Genomic DNA, 23,271 nt, shown 5'->3' on the forward strand with positions numbered 1-23,271 from the left:
TTCGATCCAGATCTATGTGGAGGAGGTGATGGTGGTGTGAGGTGGTGATGTAGGCCACATTTTTTGTGGTGTGAGGAGGTGTCAGTGGGTCTTCAACGGTTAGGTTCGATCAGAACCTTCTCATCCGGTTCGACTACTCCGTTTTATCTGATGGTTTGTCTATGTGGATCGATGGTGTTGCTGCTGTGAAGGTGGATTTTGTTGTTGCGCTAGTTGTTGTTGCAAAGGTGGATTCGTTACGGTGTCATCGATTGTTGTTGTGGCGAAGGTGATTGTTGTTGTTTCAATCGTTATAGTTATCGATTTGTTTTTCAAAGGTTGTTGGTTGTTGTGTTGGTTCTTGACATTGTTGTTTGGGGTTGTGTGCGAGCAGAATGTAGGTGGTGGAAGTTGTTTTGTGGCAGCTTGTGATGTTGGCTCATAGTTTTTTTTAGGCTTAAATATGAAAAAGGTCCCTGTAAGTTGTCGCATTTTTGGTTTTCGTCCCTGTAAGTTTTTTTGTTGCGAGACAACCCCTGTATTTACCAAACGTTTTGACATTCGTCCCTGCCGTTCAATTCCGTGAAAAAAAAACTGAGTTGGCTAACAGAGGCTTATGTGGCACTTCGTGACTTGACATTAGTTGATGACTGGGGTTAGTATAGGGACGAAAACCAAAAATGCGCCAACTTACAAGGACCTTTTTCATATTTGCCTTTTTTTTATGTATGTTGGGTGAGGGTTTTGGTACAACTTTTGTTTTCCTTTGTATGTTGCTACTTTACGACTCCTAGTCTAGCATTCCTTGTGCTGGTTAGAATTCATTGTGATATTAATAAATTCCATTTTGGCTTCTTAAAAAAAAAAGGTTTAAATTTTTGTTACTTTTTTATATTGACCTTTTTTGCTTTTAAAAAGTTCATATTTAATTCATTTCATGTTGAAAAGTTTTAAATTTTTGTGGAAAAACCTTTTATAATGTTTTAAATATGTCTGTCAAAAAATTAATCAAAAATTTAATATAATTGAAGATATTAAACTTGTTTTGTTTCAGCAAAATAAATATGTAGGGATTAAAAGATGCAATTTTTTTGGAACAAAAACTAAACTTCATAATGTTATAGAGACTAAAAATATAGTTAACAATATAATTAATAATTAATAAGTTTTTAAACTTAAAATTAAATCTACTCTACATTTTTTTAAGGAAGGAGTTACCAATCCATTAAAAATGTCTATAAACTATATATATATATATATATATATATATATATATATATATATATATATATATATATATGTTTGAGAAAAACTATATACTAACCAAATAGTTTGTGTCTAAATTAGCTAGGAGTCCCCTAAAAAAAGTAGCTAGGAGTATCACTTATCAGTGACTTAATCCTATATATTTGAAGCATCTTTTTTCTTAAATGCTCAATTATTCATTTGCATTTAATAGCTTCTATTTTTTTTAGGAAAATTTAATATATTTGAATGATCAAAGGAAAAATGAAAATTGAAGCTTATACTACAATTCGAGCAAATTTTCATTTGTATTTCTGGTGGATCCCCTGTACAAAAACAGGAAAGATTATTACAAAGAATAACAATTTGTCTCCGAGCCATGCATCACATTCACACTCTCTGTAGCAGGAGAACCTTTTAATTTATTATGAGCCCAAACGATGGATTCTATAAGTTCTTGCCAATAACCACGCCCGATGAATAGAAACATTAGTTTAATTTTCAACGTTTGAAGCCAAGGTAGTGAGGAACATGAAGATCGTGCAACCATTCAGCTGCAGACTTGGGTGCAGTCTTGGGTCCAGCATCGAGCCATATACCGGCTGTGAATTTGGTAGCCTCGATCTTGCTAATGACACCCTTATAACCCTTCCACTTGACCCTCCTTGCAACATTGGCACCAGGTCCAGTGTTGGCATACTCTGCAAAGTAACATGTCTCTTCATTTCTTTGGTTTCTCGTTGGCCAAGTGGTCCATCCATCTGGATGAATAAAATCACCAATTGTGGATTCCATGACGACTGCCTTTGATTCATTGTACCATGGTCTGCCTAAGTAAGACCTAATTGTGAATCTTTCAGGGAACAATGCTGCTTCTGGGATGATATTGCAGTCCTGGATCACAATACCAGTATTCATATTCATTATCGGTGATCCGTCTGCGACAATTACGTTGTATTGATTAATATTGCCAGACTTTCTCACTACGATTGTAGATTGTTGGATCAAGGTGGCAGATGTTCCAAAGATGAAGTCAATGGTACCAGAGATAACACATTTTCGGTAGAATTGCCTGTTGCTTTGAACGTACAAGCTGTCTTGGTAACCCACGATATGGCAACCCACCAAAGCAGACATATCTCCTACGTTTCTAAATGCCACAGCTTGCTCACCGGCAGGACCGGCTGTGTTCTCAAATGTCATTGCCCTTCCAATGAACCCGATTGCGGTGTTGGCTGCATGCATGGATGATCAATTAATTAGTAACTTCAATCATGTTATATGTATGTGTCTATATATATATATATATATATATATATATATATATATATATATATCTTTCAATGTGAGTTATGTTTTCTTCAAAAATGAATTTTGAGAGTGATGCTACTATTTCTCATCTACTCTCTCTTCATTCATAAGGTACATAATTAATTAAATTAAATAAAAAAGCTTTGATCGATAATAATTGAATTACATACCAAAGGTGGCAGTGTCCTGTGTCTTGATACCGGAATGTCGGTTCTTTCTACCGGTGACAATGGTCTTTTCAGGGCCATCACCATATATAAGAATGTTAACAGCATCCTTGGGGACAATGATGTATTCGTCATAGACACCGGCCTTAACGTGGATAAAATATCTGCCTTTGTTTCCCTTAGGGTAAGAGTCAAGAGCAGCCTGGATGGTTTTAAATTGGCCGCTACCATCCTTGGCAACAACAGCATTAGGCCTAATATTTGCTCTCCAATTTTTTCGTTGCATTTTAGCCAATAGCTTGCGATCAGAAGCAGAGATCCATGAAGGGTATCCTTGATCATCAACAGTCACCTCAGAATTAAGAAGACGACGAGAAAGAGGTTTGATATCAAACTTCAAGTTGAATTGTTGGAGGATGTCGGACAAACCAGTCACAATGTCAAGGGCAACAGCGGTGACCTTTTGTACGGTGTTCAAACTCTGAACATGGAATTGCTCCTTGATCTTCTTCTCACCATCATTTGCATCGTCAAATCCTTCCATACAAGCTTGTCTGTAAGAGATAACCGCACTCAACCAATTCCTCATATCAGCGGTTTGGTCATGAATAGCTTGAATGTTGTTGTCACGAACATAATTGTTGGAGAGGTCAAGACTGTCCAAAGCAAATTGCATCAAGTCCTTGCAGTCATCAAGAGCCATCTTGGCACCATTTTCCTTTCCATACTCAGTGGCAAGCCTTTCACTCATGTTAAAGGCCTTAATGACATTGTCAGTGGCTGCCTTCACGACGGCTGCTATGTATGCCTTAGGGTCAGCGACATCGGCGCCACGCACAGAACTAAGAGTTTCATGGCAGAGTTTCTGGTCTTGTGCATTTTGGCACACAATTCTAAGATTTCTTTGTTGAGTTTGATCCTCAGGGTCTTTACCGTTTTTGCGAATGTCGACAACAACACCGATGATAACACCTACAACGAGAATAAGAGAAACGACGGAGATAATTACCTTTCCCTTCATTTTTTTATGCTTATTGGAGATTATTGGAGATCCTTGCAGAGTTATGGGATGATGTTATGGTTTTTATAGGTTATAAAAAAAGTTTCAACCAACCAAAGTAAATTCTATATTTGGCAATTTTTTAGATGATAGGCACATAATAGTCGTAAACTTCTCGGTTGAAACACTATCTACCACTATTACAGTTAACATTGTGATGAGTAGAAACAATTCTCATTATTGAAATGAATGTGCTAACTGAATTACCAAGTGGTACTTCATCAAATATATACTCAGTGAAGTCCCTAAAACAGGAAAAACTAATTCTATTATATACAGTTATTATTTGATAGTTACTAACTAACTTCTATTTCTTTTTGGTGGTGGTGTCCGAGGTTGAACCCCGGACCTTACATATATTATACATTATCCTTACTAGTTGAGCTAAGATCACGGGGTCACACTAACTAACTTCTATTAACTATCAATTCTCTTAATAACCACTATTTTTCTTTTCTAAAATTGCAAGTTTGGTGTGATGTTTTGCAAGAAAATAACATTTATACAATAATGTTAGTTAATATATTTTGAGGTAAATTGGATCTCGAGTTCTTTGTTTTTTGGGAAATAAACAGTGAGTTTTTCTGTGTACGTGTGTGGCCTTGAATAAGGCTGCTATTACCTTTGTACCATCAGATTTCATAGGATTGTTATTTCTTTTAAGATTTTCCCCCTCTCTCTTCCTCTCTCTCTTAAAAATAAATAAATAAAAGAGATGTTGAGAACATTGTGATAGAGAGTGAATTATAATCATTTCTTTTCAATGAAAATTTAAAATGAGAGTTTCTACGGTACACCCTTAAATTAAGGTGTACCGATACACCGGTTTCATAAATCAATAAGTTAAGGATCATTTTTATGTAATAAAGAGCTATTTGTCGACTTTTATATTTTAGAAAATATTATCAATAGTATATATATAAAGTAATGTTTTTTACATGTGTCACTTCCACGTTTATTAGCGATATTTTTATTATTTTTCTATATTTTAAAACTAATATTTAATTTGGCATAAATCTCTCAACAAACTTTTGGTTTTATCTTCCTTCAAAAAAAAACTTTTGGTCTTATCTATTAAAAATTTTACTTAACTTTTTTTTTAATTCCTAATATTTTATGTAACAGAAATGCACTTGCAAATATGGGGTGTGATCATGGCCCAGGTTTGCGGGTGTATGAGGTGTGCCCCACTAGACTTAATTTGATCATGTTAGCTGATGTTATGGGGATAGCGACCCCTAGAACTGTTACTATTTAGTTTTTCCTCCTTTGGGCTTAGGCCCCTTTGTTTCCAAAAGAAAAAAGAAATATCTCAACAAATTACATACAATACCCTTCAACTATAAATCATCAATCAATCAATAATATATATATCAATCAATCATCAATAGTATATATATATAAAGTAAGGTTTTTTATGCCACATGTCACTTCCACGTTTATTAGCAATATTTTTATTATTTTTTTATTTTTTAAAACCAATATTTAATTTGACATAAATATCTCAACAAACTTTTGATCTTATCTATTAAATATTTTACTTAACTTTTTTATTGAACTAGTTTAGAGACCCGGCGTTGCCTGGATTAGATATGAAATAAGTTTTATAAGTTTGTGTACACGAATACACGTGTCAGTATATTAGATTGAATTTATTTAAATTTAAAATTATAATAATATCATAAAAATAAATATAAATGATGAGATGAATGTTCAATGCAAGAATAAAAAGTGTAACAAAATCAGTAATGAATTAGTCAAAGTGGTAAGAGTTTTGGGTCCCTTTAAACATGTGGTCATGGGTTTGTTTCGTGGCCCATGCGTATGAGAGAGAAAAATCGATTGAAAGGGAAGAAAGTGGTTGAAATAATAAAATTGGTGTTTGGCAAACCTGAAGAAGGAAAAACGTTAGATGAAAAGATGGTTTGGGGTTTCTGCTTGTGCTCAAAATATGTAAATATGTGATTAACGAAAATTTATTTATTTAGAGTTAACATTTGCATTAGAATATGCTACTAAAAGATAACATAATAACTAATCGAACCTTTTTTTTTATCAAAAAAAAAAACTAATCGAACCTTTTGTTTTTCCTCAAACATAAAAACTAATTGAATGATATAGAGCTAAAAGATTAGTAATAACTAATTGAAGCTTATTTTCCTAAAAACAAATAAACAAATTGGAGTCTTTTAATCATAAAATAAGATCGTATATGTAAACTTTGTTGAAAGTATTATGTGTAGTTTGTTGAGATATTTCTGCTTCATAAAATATTAGAAATTAAATAAAAATTTAAAGAAAATATTGAGTGGATAAGATCAAAATGTTGTTGAGATATTTATGTTAAATAAAATAGGGTTAATTATGTTTTTAGGCCCTATAAATATTCACAGTTTTGTTGTTAGTCCCTATAAAATAAAATCACACTTTTTAGTCCCTGTGACATTTTCCTTAAGCATTTTAGGGACCAAAAATGTTGATGAAATTTTTTTATAGGGACTAAAAATGCTAATGGAAAAATTTTATAGGGACTAAGAATGCTGATGAAAAATTTTATAAGGACTAAAAAGTGTGATTTTATTTTATAGGGACTAAAAACAAAATTTTGAATTAACCCAATAAAATATTGGTTTTTAAAAATAGAAAAAATAATAAAAATATTGAGAATGAATGTGGAAGTGACACGTGGCATAAAAAACCTTACTTTATATTGATATATATATATATATATATATATATATATATATATATATATTGATTATTTATTGATATTTATTGATTGATTGATGTGTAGTTTGTTGAGATATTTCTCCTACATAAAATATTAGAAATTCAATAAAAATTTAAAGAAAATACTGAGTGCATAAGATCAAAAGTTTGTTGAGATATTTATGTTAAATAAAATATTGGTTTTTAAAAATAGAAAAAATAATAAAAATATTGAGAATGAATGTGGAAGTGACACGTGGCATAAAAAACCTTACTTTATATATATACTATTGATATATATATATATATATATATATATATATATATATATATATATATATATATATATACTATTGATGATTGATTGATATTGATAATTATTTAGAAATACAAACGACTGTGATTGGTTTGTTATTTAGAAACGACTGTGTGTTCCTATACACTATTGGGTTCACGGTGTCCGCTATATTGGCTTGCACCAATTATGAATGGATGTCAATACCTATTGCTATAACGGCACGCACCAATTATGAATGTCCGCTATACTGGGTTCACGCACAAAACAACATAAAAGATCAACATAAACAAAAATACATATTGCTAAACTATGGAACTGGTGAAATAATAATAAAATAATAATAACTAAATAATAATAATAATAATAATAATAATAATAATAATAATAATAATAATAATAATAATAATAATAATAATAATAATAATAATACAAAATAGGAATGGATGCCACAAACTCAATTATGAATTATGAATAACAATGGGGAGAAGAGCGTTACTGTTGAATCGGAAAAAGAAAAAAAAACAATAGTATAGATGTTAGTTCAAGGACCTGAAACAGAAACAATAGTATATGTGTTAGTTCAAGGATCTGAAACTCGTAGGTGTTTGTAATGGATACCAGAAACAATAGTTCAAGGACCTGAAAGAAAGAAAAAAACAATCAATAAACTCACTCTTAGATGTTAGTTCCATCTTATATTATACATATAAAAATAAAAATCTAAGCATGAGTAGAAGAAACGATAGTATAGGTGTTTGTCAAACATGAAGAAAAAAAAGCTTAGATCAAAAGAAGGTTTGAGTTTCGGTTTCTGCTCAAAATATGTGATTTTGGTGATTAACAAAATCTAATTTATAGTTAAAAAAAAAAACAAACCGAAGCCTTTTTTTCCTTAATGAAAAAACTAATTGAATAATATGGTGCTAAAAGATTATATAATAACTAATTGAAACTTCTTTTCCTAAAAAAAAAAGAAGAAGAAAAAAGGAAGATTTAATGGATAATATTGAAAGTATTATATATAGTTTGTTGAGATATTTTGGCTACATAAAATATTAGAAATTAAATATAAAATTAAATAAAATATTTAGTGGATAAGATTAAAAGTTTGTTGAGATATTTATGTCAAATAAGATGTCAAATAAAATATAGAAAAAAATAAAAATATTGAGAATCAACGTGGAAACGACACGTGGCATAAAAAACCTTACTTTATATATATACTATTGATACTATTGATTGATTGATTGATGTGTAGTTTGTTGAGATAAAAAATACTGAGTGCATAAGATCAAAAGTTTGTTGAGATATTTATGTTAAATAAAATAGAAAAAATAATAAAAAATATTGAGAATGAATGTGGAAGTGACATGTGGCATAAAAAACCTTACTTTATATATATACTATTGATTCCTAATATTTTATGTAACAAAAATATCTCAACAAATTACATACGATACCCTTGAACTATAAATCATCAATCAATACTATCAATTAATCAATCAATCAATCAATCAATCAATCAATAGTATATATATAAAGTAAGGTTTTTTATGCTATGTGTCACTTCCACGTTTATTAGTGATATTTTTATTATTTTTCTATATTTTAAAACCAATATTTAATTTGGTATAAATATCTCAACAAACATTTGATCTTATCTAATAAATATTTTACTTAACTCCAAACGAGGTATTCGCAAATTACTAATCAAATAAAAATCTTTAATTAGGAGATCCAGTTATATATTATTTTATGTAACACAACAATTGTATAATTTTATTAATTTAATAAAGGATATGGATTTATGTGAGTCCGAAAACTTAAAAAAAGTTAATTTTATTCTATATGTGTTAATATTTTTACTAAATCCCGTTAATTTTATCTGCATGTGCATCTATAAATTTACGAGTATTTATAATATGGTTTATTTTATTATATTCGTGTGTATTTATTAAGATATATGTCACATACCAATCCGTGATAAATTTTATTTGCGGATATCATACATATAATTTTTTGATCTTCTTGAATATGTTTAACCCGGGCAACGCCGGGTAAATACACTAGTTTCCTAAGAAAAAAACATCATTTTATTGTTTATAAGAATCATACTAATTTTTTTTACATTTTATCAAAAAATAATAATCAATATTCACTGTTATGAGTAATAAAAAATTAAAAAAAATTGAATTTTGCTTCGCCAACAATTTTGAGAAATAAAATATAGTTATTATAATTGTAAATTGATAGAAAATATTTTTTTCTAAAAAAAATAACTCATTAAACTACTAATTTAAATATAGGTGTACGGGTACACTCAATTTTTTCGAGTGTACCATAGAAATTGCCATTTAAAATTCATGAAATTTGAAATCTTATAAATCCAGAAGTCATTAAAATTTTGTAAATTCTTCTAATATCCCTTTAAAATCCTAATTCAATACATCCCCTAAATGTTACTCCACATAACATTTTTCTTAAAAAAGTCTACAAACTAAAGAGATATATAGATTTGTTTGAGAAATATACTAACCAAATATTTTTTGTCTATATTAGATAGGTATGACGTTCAATGTTAACAATCACTTATCAGTGACGTAATCCTATATTTTTTCTTAAATGATCAATTATTCATTTGCATTTAAAAGCTTCTATTAACAATAGGGGTGGGAATAGGCCAGGCCGTCCGACAGGGGCCTACGACCTAGCCTATTTAAAGTCTAGCTTGGTCCAGCTCGTTTATTAACAAGGTCAGGCTCAAGCTTTTTATAAGGCCTATTTAATTAAACAGGCCAGGCTAAGGCTTGTAAAAAAGCCTATTAAGCCCATCAGGCCGGGCCTATTTAATTTAACGATATGGATTAAGCAAAAAAACGTTTTTGTGTATGAAGTTTGCAGTAACGCTTCTGAATAATTATATTTGAATGATCAAAGGAAAATTGAAAATTGAAGCTTAAACTATAATTCGAGCAAATTTTCATTTGTATTACTGGTGGATCCCCTGTACAAAAACAGGAAAGATTATTACAAAGAATAACAATTTGTCTCCGAGCCATGCATCACATTCACACTCTCTGAGAGTTACACTGAGTAGCAGGAGCAACTTTTAATTTATTATGAACCCAAACGATGGATTCAATAAGTTTATGCCAATAACCACGACCGCTGAATAGAAACATTAGTTTAATTTTCAAGCTTTGAAGCCAAGGTAGTGAGGAACATGAAGACCATTCAACCATTCAGCTGCAGACTTGGGTCCAGCTTGGAGAAATATACCAGCGGTGAATTTGTTAGCTTCGGCCCTGCTAATGACACCGTGATAACCCTTCCACTTGACCCTCCTCGCAACATTGGCACCAGGTCCGGTGTTGGCATACTCTGCATAGTAACATGTGTTGTGATTTTGTTCTCCTTGCCAAATGGTCCATCCATCTGGATGAATGAAATCACCAATGGTGGATTCCATGACGACAGTCTTTGCTAAATACTTCCATGGTCTGCCCAAGTAAGACCTAATTGTGAATCTTTCTGGGAACAATGCTGCTTCTGGGATGATATTGCAATCCTGGATCACAATACCAGTATTCAAATTCATCGTGTCTGATCCGTCTGCGGTAATTGTGTTGAATTGCCCTTTGCCAGGCTTTCTTACAATGATTGTAGAGTGTTGGATCAATGTAGCAGATGATCCAAAGATGAAGTCAACGGTACCAGAGACAAGACAATTGCGGTAGTACTGCCTGTTGCTTTGAACGTACAAGCTGTCTTGGTAACCCAGGATATGGCAACCCACCAAAGCAGACATATCACCTTGGTTTCTAAATGCCACAGCTTGGTGACCATCAGGACCGGCTGTGTTCTCAAATGTCATTGCCTTTCCAATGAACCCTATTGCGGTGTTGGCTGCACGCATGGATAATCAATTAATTAGTAATTTCTATCACACTGGCTATATATGTCAATGTTATATGTATATATATCTCTTTTCAATGTGAGTTATGTTTTCTTCAAAAATAAATTTTGAGAGTGATGCTGCTTTTTCTTATATACTCTTTCTTCATTCATAAGGTACACAATTAATCAAATAAAATAAAAAAACTTTGATCGATAATAATCGAATTACGTACCGAAGGTGGCGGATTGCATGGTCTTCGTACCGGCAGCAAAGTTCTTTCTACCGGTGACAATGGTCCTTGCAGGGCCATCACCATACATAAGAATGTTAACAACATCCTTGGGTACAGTGATGTATTCGTCATAGACACCAGCCTTAACGTAGATAAAATATCTGCCTTTGTTTCCCTTAGGATAAGAGGCAAGAGCAGCCTGGATGGTTTTAAATTGGCCGCTACCATCCTTGGCAACAACAACATTAGGCCTAATATTTGCTCTCCAATTTTTTCGTTGCATTTTAGCCAAAAGCTTGCGATCAGAAGCAGAGATCCATGAAGGGTATCCTTGATCATCAACAGTCACCTCAGAATTAAGAAGACGACGGGAAAGAGGTTTGATATCAAACTTCAAGTTGAATTGCTGGAGGATGTCGGACAAACCAGTCACAATGTCAAGGGCAACGGCGGTGACCTTTTGTACGTTGTCCAAACTCTGAACATGGAATTGCTCTTTGATTTTCTTCTCACCATCATTTGCATCGTCAAATCCTTCCATACAGGCTTGTCTGTAGGATATAACTGCACTCAACCAATTCCTCATATCAGCAGTTTGGTCATGAACAGCTTGAATGTTGTTGTTACTAAGACAATTGTTGGAGAGGTCAAGACTGTCCAAAGCGAATTGCATCAAGTCCTTGCAGTCATCAAGAGCCATCTTGGCACCATTTTCCTTTCCATACTCAGTGGTGAGCCTTTCACTCATGTTAAAGGCCTTAATGACATTGTCATTGGCTGCCTTCACTGCGGCTGCTATGTATGCCTTAGGGTCAGCGACATCGGTGCCACACACAGAGCTAAGAGTTTCATGGCAGAGTTTCTGGTCTTGTGTATTTTGGCACATAATTCTAAGATTTCTTTGTTGAGTTTGAACCTCAGGGTCTTTACCATTTTTGCGAATGTCGACAACAACACCGATGATAACACCTACAACGAGAATAAGAGAAACGGCGGAGATAATTACCTTTCCCTTCATTTTTTTAGGCTTATTGAAGATTATTAGAGATCCTTGCAGAGTTCTGGGATGATGTTATGGTTTTTTATAGGTTATTAACAAAAGTTTCAACCAACCAAAGTAAATTCTATATTTGGCAATTTTTTAGATGATAGGCACATAATAGTCGTAAACTTCTCTGTTAATTTTAGGAATGGGTTGAAACACTATCTACCACTATTACTGTGATGAGTAGAAACAATTCTCATTATTGAAATGAATGTGCTAATTGGATTACAAAGTGGTACTTCATCAAATATATACTCAGTGAAGTCCCTAAAACAGAAAAAACTAATTCTGTTATATACAGTTATTATTTGACAGTTACTAGTACAAAAAAAGTTGTCAAGTTCAGTCCATGTCTTTTAGCAGATCATCTACACGCTATCGGTTTATGCAAACTTCTCATGCATAAAATTTATCATCTTTAACATATCTATTTTTTTAGGTTGCTAATAAGAAATGTCAAACAACTTTCTGTTGCAAAGGCATTTGATGTGGTGAAGCGCGGGTTCAAATCTAACTAACTTCTATTAACTACCAATTCTCTTAATAACCATTATTTTTGTTTTCTAAAATTGCAAGTTTGTTGTGATGTTTTGCAAGAAAATAACATTTCTATAATAATGTTAGTTAATATTTTGAGGTAAATTGAACAAGGTTGATAGACATTTTAATGTCTAAAATTAGTTGAAGGACACCATTTCTAGGATCTCGAGTTCTTTGTTTTTTGGGAAATAAACAGTGAGTTTTTGTGTGTAAGTGTGTTGTGCCTTGAATAAGGCTGCTATTACCTTTGTACCATGAGATTTTATAGGATTGTTATTTCTTTTAAGATTTTCCCCCTCTCTCTATCTCTCTCACTTCCTCTTTCTCTTAAAAATAAATAAATAAAAGAGATGTTGAGAACATTGTAATAGAGAGTGAATTATAATCATTTCTTTTCAATGGAACTTTCAAATTCATGAAATTTGAAATCTTATAAATCCATAAAATCTTTTGAAATAATTTAAAATCTTATGATGTAAATCCATTGAAATCCAAATTGTAAATCTTGATATTTAAAAATCACTAAATCATTAAAATTTTGTAAAGTCTTCTAATATCCTTTAAAATCCCAATTCAATACATCCCCTTAAATGTAACTCTACATAACATTTTTCTTAAAAAAGTCTATAAACTAAAGAGATATATAGATTTGTTTGAGAAATATACTAACCAAATAGTTTTTGTCTAAATTAGATAGGTGTGACGTTCAATATTAACTATTTTTTTGATGAAGACGTTCAATATTAACTATCACTTATCAGTGACGTAATCATATATATTTGAAGCATCTTTTTTCTTAAATGATCGATTATTCATTTGCATTTAACAACTTCTTTAAACAATATGGATTAAGCAAAAACACGTTTTTGCGTATGGTGTTTACAGTAACGCTTCTGAATAATTTATATTTGAATGATCAGAGCAAAAAAGAAAATTGAAGCTTATACTATATTCTGAGCAAATTTTCATTTGTATTTCTGGTGGATCTCATGTACAAAAATAGGAAAGATAATTACAAAGAATAACGATTTGTCTCCGAGCCATGCATCACATTCACACTCGTTGAGTGTTACATGTTTAATTTTCAAGCTTTGAAGCCAAGGTAGTGAGGAACATGAAGACCATTTAACCATTCAGCAGCAGACTTGGGTCCAGCTTGGAGAAATATACCAGCGGTGAATTTGTTAGCCTCGGCCCTGCTAATGACACCGTGATAACCCCTCCACTTGACCCTCCTAGCAACATTGGCACCAGGTCCAGTGTTGGCATACTCTGCATAGTAACATGTGTTGTGATTTTGTTCTCCTTGCCAAATGGTCCATCCATCTGGATGAATGAAATCACCAATGGTGGATTCCATTACGACAGTCTTTGCTAAATACTTCCATGGTCTGCCCAAGTAAGACTTAATTGTGAATCTTTCAGGGAACAATGCTGCTTCTGGGATGATATTGCAATCCTGGATCACAATACCAGTATTCAAATTCATCGTGTCTGATCCGTCTGCGGTAATTGTGTTGAATTGCCCTTTGCCAGGCTTTCTTACAATGATTGTAGAGTGTTGGATCAAGGTAGCAGATGATCCAAAGATGAAGTCAACGGTACCAGAGACAAGACAATTGCGGTAGTACTGCCTGTTGCTTTGAACGTACAAGCTGTCTTGGTAACCCATGATATGGCAACCCACCAAAGCAGACATATCTCCTTGGTTTCTAAATGCCACAGCTTGGTGACCATCGGGACCGGCTGTGTTCTCAAATGTCATTGCCTTTCCAATGAATCCTATTGCGGTGTTGGCTGCATTCATGGATAATCAATTAATTAGTAATTTCGATCACATTGGCTATATATGTCAATGTTATATATGCATATATATCTTTTCAATGTTAGTTATGTTTTCTTCAAAAATGAATTTTGAGAGTGATGCCACTTTTTCTCATATACTCTTTCATCATTCATAAGTACATAATTAATTAAATAAAATAAAAAAGTTTTGATCGATGATAATTGAATTACGTACCGAAGGTGGCGGTTTGCATGGTCTTGACACCAGCAGCAAAGCTCTTTCTACCGGTGACAATGGTCCTTGCAGGGCCATCACCATACATAAGAATGTTAACAGCATCCTTGGGGACGATGATGTATTCGTCATAGACACCGGCCTTAACATAGATAACATATCTGCCTTTGTTTCCCTTAGGGTAAGCGGCAAGAGCAGCCTGGATGGTTTTAAATTGGCCGCTACCATCCTTGGCAACAACAACATTAGGCCTAATATTTGCTCTCCAATTTTTTCGTTGCATTTTAGCCAAAAGCTTGCGATCAGAAGCAGAGATCCATGAAGGGTATCCTTGATCATCAACAGTCACCTCAGAATTAAGAAGACGACGGGAAGCAGGTTTGACATCAAACTTCAAGTTGAATTGTTGGAGGATGTCAGACAAACCAGTCACAATGTCAAGGGCAACAGCGGTAACCTTTTGTACGTTGTCCAAACTCTGAACATGAAATTGCTCCTTGATCTTCTTCTCACCATCATTTGCATCGTCAAATCCTTCCATACAAGCTTGTCTGTAAGAGATAACTGCACTCAACCAATTCCTCATATCAGCGTATTGGTCATGAACAGCTTGAATGTTGTTGTCACGAACACAATTGTTGGAGAGGTCAAGACTGTCCAAAGCAAATTGCATCAAGTCCTTGCAGTCATTAAGAGCCATCTTGGCACCATTTTCCTTTCCATACTCAGTGGTGAGCCTGTCACTCATGTTAAATGCCTTAATGACATTGTCAGTAGCTGCCTTCACGGCGGCTGCTATGTATGCCTTAGGGTCAGCAGCATCGGCGCCATGCACAGAGCTAAGAGTTTCATGGCAGAGTTTCTGGTCTTGTGCATTTTGGCACATAATTCTAATATTTCTTTGTTGAGTTTGAACCTCAGGGTCTTCACCATTTTTGCGAACGGCAACAACAACGCCGATGGCAACACCTACAACGAGAATAAGAGAAACAGCGGAGATAATTACCTTTCCCGACATTTTTTTTATTTTCGTTCTGCTCAAATTATTTGAAGCCTATTTTCCCCCCCTTTGGGTGTTTTAGTAGGGGAGGCTTATTGGAGATCCCTGAAGAGTTATGGGATGATGTTATGGTTTTTATAGGTTATCAATAAAAGTTTCAACCAACCAAAGTAAATTCTATATCTGGCATGTTATTTAGATGATAGGCACATAATTGTCGTAAACTTCTCGGTTAATTTAAGGAATGGGTTGAAACGCTGTCTACCACTATTTTTCTTTTCTAAAATTGCAAATTTGTTGTGATGTTTTGCAAGAAAACATCATTTCTATAATAATGTTAATTAATATTTTGAGGTAAATTGGACAAGGTTGACAGACATTTTAATGTCTAAAATTAGTTGAAGGACACGATTTCTAGGATCTCGAGTTCCTTATTTTGTGTGTGTACGTGTGTGGTCTGAATAGGGATGCTGTTACCATTGTACCATTTGTGGATTAGTATATCATAGCTGATAATAATAATAATAATTTAGGATAGTTATTTGGTACCATATTGAGTTATGGATTTTATTTCAAAAAAAAAAAATATTGAGTTGTGGTTGACTTTTAGGAACTAGTTTAATAAAATGAACTATCAAGCAGTTATGTTAAATACATAAACCTTCAAAATACTCTTGATATTTACTGTAGAAGTTTAATGATAAGTCCTGAGAAACATTCAACGTAAATGCATGCATGTAATTAATTTTTTATCATGGCCGGTCTTTAGGGGTGCAACAAGGCGTATGAACAAGGTCTTAAATTTTCCAAAACAAGAAAATTGACTTTTAATAGATAAAAACGATCACTAAATGTTAATTGTTTGAGAAATCTATTGAACAACCATCAAAATCAATCATATTGTTTTAGACTCACCTGTTGGGGTGACCCATTTTTGGACTCGCCCGTTTATCATATCATCATGATGGACTACATGACATTCCTTCTAAGAAGCAGCTTATATTAAATTTATATAAGTTGCTTCTTTGAAGGAATGTTATGCGATACAAATTACAATCAGAGCTTGAAGCATGTTCAACTGAATCAGGATGAGTTCACTTTACAATCATTGATCATGTATGTTTTAAAGCAGTAGAATGAGCTCAAAGTCCTTCCAGAGGAAAATAAGGGCCTTTTGCAAATCATATAATTTCTCAGTGTTCACATCAAAAGGCTAAGGACCTGTTTTGGTTTTTTTATTCCTCTGTTTCTTTTCATTTAACATGATTGCACTACTGTATCTATTATGAAGATGTGTAGTTGTTTATAATGACACCTCTCTTTGCACATATATATCGAAATGGCAAGCCACATTTGATGCTGCAGGGTACTATAATAGTAGGTTTTGTGGGTGAATATTTCATAGAATTGGTCCGGTTATGAGCATGTGGAGAATTGGGTGTGTATGTATCAAGACAATCAATTTGTGAGAACAGAAAAAGAAAGGAATGAAATATATTAAAAAAACTCAAGTTTATCAATTTTCATTCTATTTTTGAGTTTTCAGTTTCATTCATCAACCAAGTTTATGTTGTATTTAGCCTTAAGGCCTTAGTTATGATTGTTGATTGATATTGGGTGATGAATGTTTCTGATATTCTTTGTTTGTATGCATTGTTCATGATATAATGGATACAAAAAATAAAGTGAGTTTGTTATAATTTGAAAGTCACAGTTTTTTTTCTTCCAAAGATTGAAAGTCACAAACATACATATCTGAGCTTAACACAATTAGCGCTTGGGGTTCGAACATTGGACTCCTCTTATTGGTCTTTAAAAGGTGAATTTCTAGCCACCATGTTACTTGACAAAAAAATTCTTAAAGGTTCGAACATTGGACTCCCCTTATTGGTCTTTAAAAGGTGAATTTCTAACCATCATGTTACTTGACAAAAAAATTCTTAAATAAACATCGTCCATAGTTTACGAGTGTTAATGCAAGAAATATAGCAGAAAGATTAACACATGATTGTCCGTTTTTCCGTTAGTGATAATAACAATCATCTATTCTATACTATGTACAAAAGGGAGTGGGGGATTTTGAGCTGGCTTTTCTATTATCTCAAATATACCCTTAAATAATTTTTTCTATAATAATGTTTATTGTTGGTGTCATTAAAAAAAAAGAATTTATATTATATTTGATATATTGTTGGTGTCTTTGAAATAGATAAACTTGATTTGTTGAGTTTGCTATAATTTGAAAGTCACAAACATATATAGTTATACTTTTAATCAAAATCAAAATAAAAAATTTCATAACAAAATAAAATCCGCCGTAAGAAAATTACAATCTATAATTTACAAATATTAACGCAATTAAAAGAGAGAGATCTCCAATTCACTATCATAGAGTTTCTTAGAAAGAGATGCAAGGTTTACAAGAAATTAGCCTTCAACAACTTCTCTAAGATCAAACCCTAATTTCTATCCTTTTTTCGAATATCTTCTCGTGGCCAAGAGACTCAATAATGTATCCCCATGGTGTTTCCTAACCCTAGTTTCTATCTCAAAGGAAACCAACCCTTAACTGTTGATTTTCTAAGGATTCCCTCTTCTGATAAACTTTAGTTTGTCTTACTTTCACCTCTTGTTAGAACTGAAAGCCAACACCTTGTATGTATATGCGTCACTTAGCTTATCTTGCACTTCAAGAAATAACCTTGTGGATTACAGGAGTTGTCAAGCAAGTAGCTAAACAAGTGAAGCAAATGCCTTGTTTGTCTTGCACTTCAAGAAAATGCCTTGCATCCCGTATACCTTGCCAAGCAAGATAACCACCTTATATTTATGCTTTCTTGAGAATCTAGTAGTGTCTTCATATTTCTTAAGAAACAAGAAAAAAATCCCAACAAGATTTTGAGTCACACACAACAATTCTCCACCTTGATTCTAAATCAGTGGTGATGCCACTTTAACCATCAACCACCTTGATCCTTATCTTTGCATCTATCTACACTATGTAGTCCCACAAGATTTTACCTTTACTTCTAAAAACCTCAGAATTCCTTCTGCCGTCTTGAAGATCCTTGCTCCCAAATACACCAGACTTTTTAGCTAGTTCCACAATTTCACACACAACAATTCTCCACCTTGATTCTAAATCGGTGGTGATGCCACTTTAACCATCAACCACCTTGCTCCTTATCTTTGCATCTAACTAAACTATGTAGTCCCACAAGCTTTTACCTTTACTTCTAAAAACCTCGGAATTCCTTCTGCCGTCTTGAAGATCCTTGCTCCCAAATACACCAGACTTTTTAGCTAGTTCCACAAATTTTCACCATAACCTTTTCAACCCCCGGAGTGATCAATTTTCGTTCTCTTGAAGATCCCATTGCCCAAATTATACTAGGTCTTTTAAGGTAATCTCACAAGTCATGTCATACCTTCTTCAACCCATGGAATTCCTTCAGTCTTCTTGACAAATTCCATTTCTCTTCACTAGAGCATGGAACCCAAGGTCTCTATAGGTGTACCATTTTGTTGCCATCATTTATCTCCATTTAGTCCTGCTAGTGGAAAACTCAATCTCAAACTGGTCAACTTTGTACCTCAACATCCAAATGTGTATATTCGACATGTCTTTCACCTTCTAAACTCCACATCTAAGGCTCAACATGATTGTTCCTAACCCTACCTATCTAGACAGACCTTCAATATTCTTAGCACCTCCTTTCCAAACTGATGTTGAGTGTTTAACGTCTCTCCAGATGAACAAACCTTCTAGATGAAGGCCAACCTACAAATTTGATCATTTCCAAGGTGTTATACTCCACCTTCTTCCTGGTACAAACAATCGTTGCCTCCTATGAATTTCTCAATATCCCACTTAGCACCCATGGTGCTCACCTAATGATTTGTTATGATTGCCTCACGATGGGCACCAATTGTTGTGAATTCGAATCAAAACTCACACCAATACTTTAATGTGTGGCGCAAAATTAGCAGCAACCAAAGTGATCAATCAAGCACAACCAATAAAATAAGGTAAAGGAGAAGAAAGGAAAAACACGGTGATATTTTACCTACGTCTGGAGGAGAGAGTGAGTTCTCCAATTCACCATCAAAGAGTTTCTTACAAAGAGATACAAGGGTCACAAGAAATTAGCCTTCTACAAGTTCTTTAAGAACAAACCATAATTTTTACCCTTTTCCTGAATCTCTTTCGATACCAAGAGACTCAATGATTTATCCCCAAGTGTTTCCCAACCTTAGTTTATATCCCAAAAGGAATCAACATTTAGCCTTTGAATTCCTATTGATTCTCTCTTTTGATAAACTCTAGTCTGCCTCTTTCATATCTTGTTAGAACTGAAAACCAACACCTAGTATATATAGGCATCACTCAACATGTCTTGCACTTCAACAAATAACCTTGTGGACTACAAGACTTCTCAAATAAGTAGGTAAACAAGTGAAGTAACCACTTTACTTGTCTTGCACTTCAAGAAAATGCCTTGCCTCCCATATATCTTACCAAGAAAGATAATCGCCTTATATCTATAATTTCTTGAGAATCAAGTAACTTATTCAACTTTCTTAAGAAACAAGAGAAAAAAAAAACCCAACAAGATTTAGAGTCGCACACAACATTTTGTCAATTATGAACAATTTATTTTTTTATGAAATTTTGATTTTGATTAAAAGTATATGTATAGATGTTTGTGATTTTCAAATTATAGCAAACCCAACAAACCATATTTTTTTCAATGACCCCAACAATATAAAAAATATAATTTAAATTAGGGAAGTGAAAAAGTCAGCCTTAAATCCCTATTCTATTTATATATAGTAATAGATAGATATCCATGCATAGCGGAACTTTAAATCTCTTTGGTATTTCTTGTCTTGAGACCACGATTATATAAATAAACCCAAAAACTTTATGGTGATTTTCGTAAGTGTACGAAATCGTTCAAGTAGTAAACTCAAATGGCAATATGGAGTTATATTGTATGATTACAAATTTATGACTTAATTGAACAAAAAGATCTCTTTTTTTGGGGGCAATCGCCCAGTTCTTATGGGAAAGGAGCCCTGGTAATCCGGAGTTTAACTGTTAGGTAAGTAAAGTCTGACAAAAAATTGTTCAACTCAGGAATCGAACACATATTCTTCTAAACAATTCATCTTTGACGGATGTCATTAACCACTTGATCCTAATTAATTGATTAAAAGATGTTGTTTGTTTGATAGCAATAATGAAAATTAAGTAAATAAAAATTGGTTTGAACTAGATGATAATAAAATTGTCAGCAATGAGATTCACTAGATTTCAAACTTGAGTTGCTAGTTTAACTATGACTATTGAATCCCTTTATCGAATTAATATCTAATTCTTTAAAATACTCTTTCCCTAATTCCTAAGTTAACGAGTCATTAATTCTAAAATAACCTCTAACTTCTTAGTGACTTTGAGATTAAAATTAAAGTTTTTACCGAAAACATTTATTATAATATGTACTAAGTATAAAAAATAAGGAAAATATAGTTAAGGGTAATTTTTTTTCTCTTCCCTATAGAACTATCAAGTTTCATTCTTCGTTCACAGAAAAAAAATCATGACAATTTATATGTGTGGCTTGTTGAGATATTTGTCATATAATAAAGAAAAATGAATTAAAAAATGTTTTTGTGTTATGTAGTACATATGCTTCATAAACAAAAACACAAAATTAAATAAATTTCTGAAAAAATAATGAACAATAAATTTATTGAGTCAAATAATGTTAAAATTAAATAGAAATGAATAATTCTAATAAACATGTATTAGAGTTTAATTTAAAAAAAAATTTAAATAATATATGGCATAAATATCTTCTTCATTGCTACAACCTCACACGGTCAGGCTAGAAAGAATAGAAAACAATAATTACATCTCCCTACTTCACGAATTAAAGTCAAAAGACCTTCAACCCACATAATGAATACTCCCTCCGGTCACATTTATAAGCAAAAAAACACTTCAAATCTTGGTCACTAATATAAGCAAAAGTTAACCACTTTTAATCTATTTAATACTACTGTTCCTAATATACCCTCATGCTATTCCACTTTACAACTTTACTTTTTTTAGGCATTTACTCCACTTTTATTTACAAACACTAGCAAGTGTTAGTTCCAAGGTGTAGTTATCCCTCGGTTTTCTTTCTCATCAAACCAATAGGGATAAAAAAAAAAAAAAAAAACTTCCATCTTCTTTCTACAAAAGATAACAAGAAAAACCTTCCTTCTTCTTATTGGCCACGTGAGTTTTTTTCTTTTTCTTTAAACACCGCGTGGAGAAAGTTTTATTGCTTTCAGCTGAAATTTTAGAGTTTCTAGTAATCTCGTTCAGTGTACCACATCAATAGTACTCCTCTCTCTCAATTTATTCTAGCATAAAACTGATCCATTTTTTTCAGTTAAATTTCAAAAGGGTAATGTAGTAAACTTCACTCATGTTTTTCATCAAATCAAGAAAATTAAGTGCACTTAACTGAATTCCTTAAACACCGCGTAAACAGTTTTTTTTGCTTAAAAAAGTGACCGGAGGGAGTATGTAGGGAGAAAAAGGGTTGTCTTTTCGGAGACCTCGACTTAGAATAATAGGGCCACCATACACCCGATTCACCAACACAGAGTAATCTACCGTTTCAACATAAATCATGATCCAATAAACCCATTGTATAGTAAAACCCATCTTAATCATAATTTGTCTTAGATAATTTCAATTCATTCGTTCATTGGCGCCTTCTAGGGTGGGAGAGCTTAAGAGCATCTCCAATGGGGGGTCCTTACTTAACAAGGACCACTCCCCGTTAAGGACCCTCCATTGGAGGAAGAAAAATTGAGTCCCCGTTAAGGAACGGACAACTATATAAGGACCCTCTCTCTCCTGAGTAACTAATGGGTCCCACGTTTAAAAAAGTAATAAAATGCGTACTACTTGGTCCCACTTGCATAAAGAAGTAATAAAATGTGTACTACTTGGTCCCACTTGCATAAAGAAGTAATAAAATGTGTACTACTTGGTCCCACTTGTAAAAATGAGTAATAGATAAATTATTTTTGTTTAATATGTAAAGATAGTGGGACATATTTAAATACTTTTCATTGGAGTCCTTATTAGTGTATTGTCATTGGAGTCATTGAGTCCTTAATATGTACTTTTATTAAAAAATTATAAATAAGTGATGTGTCACGTGGGGTCTATTTAAGGAGTCCTTGTTAGGGAACTACCATTGTGGATGCTCTAATAGGTCTCCCACCGTGAGTGAAAAAACAGCAAGTGCATCGTACACCCTCCCACACCTTATCAATTTATGTTCTCTCTCTCCTTTCTAACTCCTTCAACTTCTCTCCCTGTTTTTTCTCCAGCAACACATGTAAATGTTTTCCGAACAGAGTTCTCAACACAACCATTACGTGTCGGATACAGCTAACTTGTACTCCGACACGGCTAACTTATTCTTCGATACTCCGACACCGATACTTCTTTCTTACATATTTCCTTTTAAAAAAAATAAAAATAAAATAATTAGAAATAAAACTACAAGTCTGGCAGCGCTATCAAAAACATATTGTCTCTTCTAACCCAAAAAAATGAGGTTTCTCGTCACCACATAGCTATAGTTATTCCCTCTTCTAACCAATATCACCAATTGAATTCTACTATGTATCTCTTTGCTCGAATGCCATGTTTCTTCTGTTCTTCTATCTAATTGGGAAAAAACTGTTTGTTTT

The 23,271-nt window shown here is 33.1% G+C and overlaps 3 protein-coding genes across 3 annotated transcripts; all 3 read right to left on the bottom strand.

Moving 5' to 3' along the window:
- Window positions 1–1,513: 1,513 nt before the first annotated feature.
- LOC146911179 (pectinesterase-like) lies at window positions 1,514–3,746 on the bottom strand. The gene is made up of 3 exons (XM_085722547.1): window positions 2,706–3,746; window positions 1,790–2,459; window positions 1,514–1,733 (listed from the first exon to the last, which is right to left on the bottom strand). Exons 1-3 carry the CDS (start codon window positions 3,721–3,723, stop codon window positions 1,574–1,576), a joined length of 1,848 nt encoding a protein of 615 aa, XP_085578673.1. The 5' UTR covers window positions 3,724–3,746; the 3' UTR covers window positions 1,514–1,573.
- Window positions 3,747–9,736: 5,990 nt separating this feature from the next.
- On the bottom strand, window positions 9,737–11,948 carry LOC146911180 (pectinesterase-like). Its single transcript, XM_085722548.1, has 2 exons — window positions 10,900–11,948; window positions 9,737–10,675 (listed from the first exon to the last, which is right to left on the bottom strand). Exons 1-2 carry the CDS (start codon window positions 11,915–11,917, stop codon window positions 9,963–9,965), a joined length of 1,731 nt encoding a protein of 576 aa, XP_085578674.1. The 5' UTR covers window positions 11,918–11,948; the 3' UTR covers window positions 9,737–9,962.
- A 1,487-nt stretch (window positions 11,949–13,435) lies between these two features.
- On the bottom strand, window positions 13,436–15,608 carry LOC146911181 (pectinesterase 4-like). Its single transcript, XM_085722549.1, has 2 exons — window positions 14,505–15,608; window positions 13,436–14,281 (listed from the first exon to the last, which is right to left on the bottom strand). The coding sequence occupies exons 1-2, from the start codon at window positions 15,520–15,522 to the stop codon at window positions 13,569–13,571; spliced, it is 1,731 nt and encodes a 576-aa protein (XP_085578675.1). The 5' UTR covers window positions 15,523–15,608; the 3' UTR covers window positions 13,436–13,568.
- Window positions 15,609–23,271: the final 7,663 nt, after the last annotated feature.

Source organism: Medicago sativa, chromosome 7 (assembly GCF_051527215.1).
Source record: "Medicago sativa cultivar Bolivia chromosome 7, Bolivia_mono, whole genome shotgun sequence".
NCBI classification, from domain to species: domain Eukaryota; kingdom Viridiplantae; phylum Streptophyta; class Magnoliopsida; order Fabales; family Fabaceae; genus Medicago; species Medicago sativa.

What these genes read in the sequence shown, in the direction of transcription:
- LOC146911181 (XM_085722549.1), bottom strand. Translation starts at nt 15,522, where the DNA reads ATGTCGGGAAAGGTAATTATCTCCGCTGTTTCTCTTATTCTCGTTGTA. An exon ending in CATGCAAACCGCCACCTTCG is followed by an intron (nt 14,282 to 14,504) that starts GTACGTAATTCA and finishes CCATGAATGCAG; the next exon opens with CCAACACCGCAATAGGATTC.
- LOC146911179 (XM_085722547.1), bottom strand. Translation starts at nt 3,723, where the DNA reads ATGAAGGGAAAGGTAATTATCTCCGTCGTTTCTCTTATTCTCGTTGTA. An exon ending in ACAGGACACTGCCACCTTTG is followed by an intron (nt 2,460 to 2,705) that starts GTATGTAATTCA and finishes CCATGCATGCAG; the next exon opens with CCAACACCGCAATCGGGTTC. An exon ending in GCTGGACCCAAGACTGCACC is followed by an intron (nt 1,734 to 1,789) that starts CAAGTCTGCAGC and finishes ACCTTGGCTTCA; the next exon opens with AACGTTGAAAATTAAACTAA.
- LOC146911180 (XM_085722548.1), bottom strand. Translation starts at nt 11,917, where the DNA reads ATGAAGGGAAAGGTAATTATCTCCGCCGTTTCTCTTATTCTCGTTGTA. An exon ending in CATGCAATCCGCCACCTTCG is followed by an intron (nt 10,676 to 10,899) that starts GTACGTAATTCG and finishes CCATGCGTGCAG; the next exon opens with CCAACACCGCAATAGGGTTC.